The sequence below is a fragment of the Schistocerca serialis genome, chromosome 9, assembly GCF_023864345.2.
Source record: "Schistocerca serialis cubense isolate TAMUIC-IGC-003099 chromosome 9, iqSchSeri2.2, whole genome shotgun sequence".
Classification (NCBI taxonomy): Eukaryota; Metazoa; Arthropoda; class Insecta; order Orthoptera; family Acrididae; genus Schistocerca; species Schistocerca serialis.
In genome coordinates, this window is record NC_064646.1 from 311,423,023 (window position 1) to 311,429,633 (window position 6,611).

At 43.6% G+C, this 6,611-nt stretch overlaps 1 protein-coding gene across 1 annotated transcript; it reads left to right on the top strand.

Moving 5' to 3' along the window:
* The first annotated feature begins 760 nt into the window (after positions 1–760).
* LOC126419579 (trypsin delta-like) lies at positions 761–5,276 on the top strand. The gene is made up of 2 exons (XM_050086765.1): positions 761–1,126; positions 4,878–5,276. Exons 1-2 carry the CDS (start codon positions 761–763, stop codon positions 5,274–5,276), a joined length of 765 nt encoding a protein of 254 aa, XP_049942722.1.
* The last annotated feature ends 1,335 nt before the right edge of the window (positions 5,277–6,611 follow it).

Sequence of the window (6,611 nt, forward strand, 5' to 3'; positions counted from 1 at the left end):
TAGTACTCCGGACACCAGAAGGTCACATCATTAGTCGTCCCGTGCAGCTGGCCGTACCTTTGGAGGACGACCAGGGTGGGGAGGATGTCACAGAGTGATGTACTTCTCGCAAGTGAGAGACTGTTTGTTTACTCTTAGGACAATGTATCTTTGACTTGTTATATTGTATGTTCTGTGACTATGGAATAAAGTGTTGTTGGACTGCTAATCGCTGCTCTATTGTGATTCACGACACAAGTAACTCGTTTCCTGGTTATCCAAGTCTTAATTTTCACACATACGCAAGTACAAAAGTGTAACCACTACGTAGTACGTATGGTGTAGCACAGAAAAGAAAACACATCAAGGGGATTTCCGTGATGCGGCGTTTAACATTACATTACACCTCAGCACGAATATGACACCCAGCTGTAACAAAAGCGTTACTGCGCTGCCGAATCCCTTAGCGCGCTGCGGTTACAGTACTCAGAAACTCTTACAGCCAAACCATTGTCTATAGCATAATCTACATCAGATCGGGAAAAGGCTGAACAGTGAAAGAACTAGCTGTTTTATACCAGTGAGCTGTGTGACGCCATTGAGAGGGTCGTATCAAGGTCTACATCGTTTTTAAGTGCTTTATCTCAGCAGATAACGAATCCGACTCAGAGGTTTTTTTCAAGTACAGGGATTACCCCAGACTGAGATAGGGTACTCGTCCTTGGGTATCTTACAGTATATATAGGCCGGGGTCCGAGAGGGCTGCACCACCGCTTCCACCATGCAGCGCCTCGCCCTCTTCTTGGTGTGCCTCTTGGGTTCCGCCCTTGCCGCGCCCTCGCCGGCCAGGCTGTGGAGCCGGGGTAACGGCCGCATCATTGGAGGCTCCAACGCCAACATTGCCGACTTCCCGTGGCAGCTGTCCTTCCAGTATGGCGGTTCGCACATTTGCGGAGCGTCCATCATCAGCTCCAGCTGGGCGCTGACGGCCTCTCACTGTGTTGACGGTATGAGCCTCCTTCTGATGACTTTCCGAGCGGGGTCTTCAATTCGTGGAAGCGGTGGCACAGTCCTGAGGGCGTCCTCTGGTTACATGCACGCGTCGTACAACAGCCGCACTATAGACTACGATATCGCAGTTATACAGGTGAGTCCCAGTGGCTGAAAGTATGGGTCATCAAATTATTCACAGTTTTTTCGAGTATTCTCAAACATAAGTTCGATGTAATTGTTGTATCTCCAAAATGGACTAATGAATTATCAATATCTTGTAGCTGAATTCATAGCCGTGCAATACAACTAGCAAACATGAATGTTCTATGTGGCCTCTAAATTCCTGAAGTATTTCCCACAGTAGTGTGTGACTCTAATCGCATTGATGTTGAAATTTTCCTCACTAAAGTTACGCCTGAACTTAGATTTATCCGTCACAAATGTATCTGACCGGTTTTATGTACGTAAGATTACCCAGAGAGTAGATGCACGAATTTGTTTAATGTTCTGCCATTTTTATTATTGTTGATAGAAATCGCAAAAAATGGTTCAAATGGTTCTGAGCACTATGGGACTTAACATCTGAGGTCATCAGTTCCCTAGAACTTAGAACTACTTAAACCTAACTAACCTAAGGACATCACACATACACCCATGCCCGAGGCAGGATTCGAACCTGCGACCGTAGCAGTCGCGCGGTTCCGGACTGAAGCGCCTAGAACCGCTCGGCCACCGCGACCGGCAAAATCGCAAAACAATAAATTTAATGTGGCCTCTGCGTTTCTGAAATATTTGACACAGTAGCGTGTGTCTCCAATAGTATTAATGTTGAAATTTTCGACACTAAAGTTACTCCTGAATTTAAGAGTTATTCTTAGCAGTGTCTCGGATCGGCTGTATGAAAGCCATGTAGGGAATTACACTGACAGTAGAGGTATGAATTTCTTTAACGTTTGCCTGTTTTATTATTAAATGTAACAGTCACAAAATAATAAATAAATAGCTTCGACATCACTCGACGTCAATAAAGAAAATTCTGTCTCATGTTCGAAACACATGAAGTTAAAGAAATTTTAGATACGTTCTAGCTTTGTTGTGTCAGGTGTGAACAAATTTAAAAGTTGGACGTACTTACCATCCAGCCACTGAGCCGTTCACAGGGACTTGCAATACTGAAAGTAAGAATTTTTGCAAGCTCCTAATTCAAACATGCATTTTATCCTATTTTCTTCTCAAGAGCTGATACTACAAAATCATCACTTTCAGTTGGAAAATAAGGATGACTTTTGAAGTAGGTAAGGTACCGGTGGAACAATATTACTCCAACACAATAAATTAACAAGAGAGAGAGAGAGAAAGAAAGAAACGTTTCCCAAATAACAATATGGAATGCAAATGCTATAATACAATACACATCGCGTTTATAACCTAAGATGATACTGGAGAGCTACTGAAAATGATTTGGTATGTAGGACTTCCGCCACAGAGAAGCGTGATTAATTGAAAAAGATTTGTTCAATCCACGACCGGCTTCGCGATGTTAAAATCAGTCGAAAGTGTATAAACTTATTGTATTTAACCACCCATAATGTGCGGTAGGTCCAGACACTACCTGATCACTGCATCTCAGAACGTCACGGCCCAATCCGACATGTCGAAACATATCCCAAAATTTTTCACGTAGGGAGAGTACACGGAAAAAAATACGTGGTCAAAATTTCAGCTGCTAAGGCATATACTTTTAAAAAAATGCTGATGTTGCTCATTTTGCCACATGAAGGACGGCCATTTTCCTTCCTGCCTAGCGCGCAAATCTCTGAGCAAGCAGACACTGACGTGACAAGAGAATTTAACTGCGTAATCCAAAGCGCACACAGGCGAATATTATGCACTTAAACCGTACCAAAAAGTAATTAATTTCTTGACTAACTTGCACATCCTGTCGCCAACTAAACTGCAACAGATGCAATTGTTCCACAAGTGACTTATCAGAGGAAAGAAAGTCAAGGCAGTGTTTGATGTTACATTACAGACGACAGCCATCAACAGATACTTAAATTTGCTGACAAGACATACTTCAAACAATTCCTGTAGCAAAGCTCTAACGACAATTTTTGAACAATGTATATTTTACTAACGACGAAAAAGTACCTTTTTATTCCATGTAGTTGTCACAAAAACGCGAAGTGACTACTGTATAAAAGAAACAATCATTTTTCTTACACCAGATACACCTGATAAATCTTAAATTAATGCATTCAGGCGCATCGCAGTGATTACTACTTTCGACGGTCGGAACTGGGAGAGAGTAAGAAGGCCTTGGCCGTTGTTCTGCATATTGTGCTGCGTATAAGGCATACGTGATCAAATTCGTGAAACGTTGTGATGCAAACTGACAGTTCGCAAATGACTGAAGTTTAATAGTACCGTTCCGCAAATAAACCTGAAATGAGAAGGAATACCGAAAATTATGTAGTCAAACAATTTTCTGAAAATTTTTTTATCTTATTGAAAACTTTCTTTATCGAGAAACTAAATCACACCACTACTTTAGGTGGAACCTGGATTGTACTAACAGTCTTTGCGTCATGTTCCTAAATACAGATGTGTCGTTATGTCCAGTACAAGAGTGGAATAAAAGAAACTAACAATGTTCTGCAGCTGATAAGAAAACGTTTCGGATGTAATATTGAAAATTATTCTCTCCCATTTTTCCACATTTTACTACACCAGTAACAAGATTTTTGTAACAAAACTGTCCTTCCCTTAATTTTTGGCCCTTACAAGCCTTAATCTTTGTGAAGGCAGATATAAGCTCGCAGTGATAAAGAGCAGTTCGCACGCAGTTCTTGCACGAAACCTGACTGGTTTTTTACACATCGTTTTAGGGGGTAAGACGAAGTTTCGTCTTCACCTCAGCTACGAATTTATCTGTAGTATTATATACTAATCACATCTCCTCTACCAATTTACCGGAAGTAAACTTCGTAAATTTGTGACCGCCTTTCTCGTATGTGTTCAAAATATAAGAATATAAGAAGCCTCAAAATCCACACTGTACATACCACTTGCAATCAGAAGAGTCCAGCCTCGTAGATCACCCTCGGTAGTGGTACATTGACTTTCTCCAAGAGTTCTAAATCTTTTAAACAGTTTTTCATTCACACTTTGGCGAGTCACGCGGTTCCAGACTGTAGCGCCTAGAACCTCTCGGCCACTTCGGCCGGCGGGGTGGGACACTACTAATGTAGTGTGTGGACATACAAGGTGAGAATGTGGGTCTCGCGGGAGGCGTGCGCGAGATAGTCCCTGTAGTCGCGCTATGCTCTGTGTCCTCGGTGGCTAAGATGGATAGGGCGTCTGCCATGTAAGCAGGAGATCCCGGGTTTGAGTCCCGGTCGGAGCACACATTTTCACCTGTCCCCGTCGATATATATCAACGCCTGTTAACAGCTGAAAGTATTAATACAATTCTAATTTCGAAACAATAATTAGTGCAGTACCATTATAACTGTCATTGGAAAAAGATGTTCTGAATGGTCGGTTCCCTTGTATTGAAACGAAGGAAACCAGCTCTTGATTTATAAGGTGCACTACCTAGAGTGACTGGTTCAACAAACAGGGTAGAAACCTCCTAGTGAAAGATCAGTATGGAGCAAAAGTGGCTGCACGGCACAAGGGAGGTGGAGATGCGTATCTTTCTATGGACCACTCTTCTAGCAGAAACAGGTGCGAGTCACAGCACGATTCCTTCACTCTCAAGGGTAGTTTAAAGTACAGAACAGTGAAAACATATCCTCTATAAGGCCACCTTCGACCTTCCTGTCGAAGCCTGGGCGACTCCTCTCTAGAACACGTTTGCTCATGACGTAGTTGTTACCAGACTTTGCTTCCATGTTCTCCAGGTGTCTGGATCTCTCCTCGGCACAAACGCTCAGGTCGTCAGCCTGCCCTCTGACGGCTACGATCCGCCAGGTGGTCTCGCAGTGACGGTGACCGGTTGGGGAACCACGTACACGGACGGGCCAGCAGCCAGCACCCTGCAAAAGGTCGACATCGGCATCGTGGACCGCAACACCTGCAGGAGCATCTTCGCCAACATCAACACTGTGACCGCCCGCATGGTGTGCGCCGGCCAGGCCGGCCTGAGCGTCTGCAACGGAGACTCCGGCGGTCCCCTGGTCAGCGGAAACACCCAGGTGGGCATCGTCTCCTGGGGAAATTCACAGTGCGAGGCCGCCCCCGGCGTCTACGCCAACGTCGGAAACCTGCGCTCCTGGATCCGATCTGCAGCAGGCGTCTAAACTCTCCTGGCTCTCAACTGTTCTCGGCTCAGTGAAAGTCTCGAGAATGATTCCAGTTGTTCTAAAGACAGTATATATTATAATAAAGAATTGTTCTAAAACCGCAGTATTGAGACTTGTAACACTTTGTTTCATTATTTACTTCATTGTCAAAACCAAGCGTAATTAAGAGAGTGTGATTTCCTCAGCACAGTAGCTTAACATTTGATCTGAGTTTGCCTCAGTGCTGACGGGATAAACATACTGGGAATATTTCCTTCAAGACAGATAATCTGATGGACGAAGATCATAAAATTACATTTGCACAGTTGGTTCCTCAGCGTAGGTATTCACAAGCAAATTGCCATGACTGCGTATTGCCCATCTTCATAGCCTCATATTAACATCAAAGGTATAGATTTCTTTAAATTGTACATGGTGCACGTTATGAAGAACCGTGCCAGTAAAAAGCACCATTGACGTACTCAGTATGTGAGTTAAAGACATAGCTATGAAACCATCAACAGTTCCACACAGCAACAATAATAACTACCAAAACATGATATAAGAAATTTGAGGATGCTATGGACTCAACGGAACTCACGCAGAAAAAGAAAAATCTTGAACTACATCTATACTTCACAAGTCAACTTGCAGTGCGCTGCGGAGAGTACTTCGCGTACCACTACCACATCCCACCTTTCCTTTTCTAGTCCCGAATAGTTAGCGGTCAGAACGAATGACTGTCAGCTTCCGTGTGGGCTCTAGTCTCTAATTCTATGTTTTCGGTGTTTTCGCGAGACAAACTTAGGTCTCTTAGGAACGGGCAATCTCGTAACGTTAACAGTAACCAAACCATGATACAGAACACCTCTCTCGCAGCGTGTGCTACAGGAATTTGCTGTTCCTCTCCGTGACGATTTTGCGATGACTAAATGAGTCTGTAGCGAAGCACTGTGCGACTACACCGAAACAGTTATACGTGACGAACCACCATGAATTCCAGTGAAAGCCTTCGAACACGCTGTACAGTCTGCCGCCGGACTGACAACACAACGAAGTGTATGCACTTGTGAGGTACGACGTATCATGATCTTAGAGCACAATGTAAAGAAAAGAAGCGGATTAACCTGACGGGCGGCATAGGAAATCCAAACACAAGCGGTTTTAGTAGCAATACCACTACAATAAGGTTATAGGTAAAATAAAACAATGTTTAGTCTGCCAAACCTTAGGTTTACAACAATACTCTCTTCTCTATCCTCTACAATGCAGTCTAATTTCCATTTCAGGTTTTTGCAGCACCTGGGGAACACATTTGTCCCTATCTTCTGAAGTCACTGTTGTTACTCCTTG

Bases quoted from the DNA above. Each gene is read 5' to 3' on its own strand.
- LOC126419579 (XM_050086765.1), top strand. From the start codon at position 761: ATGCAGCGCCTCGCCCTCTTCTTGGTGTGCCTCTTGGGTTCCGCCCTT. The intron at 1,127-4,877 runs GTGAGTCCCAGT...CATGTTCTCCAG, and splicing joins ACGATATCGCAGTTATACAG to GTGTCTGGATCTCTCCTCGG.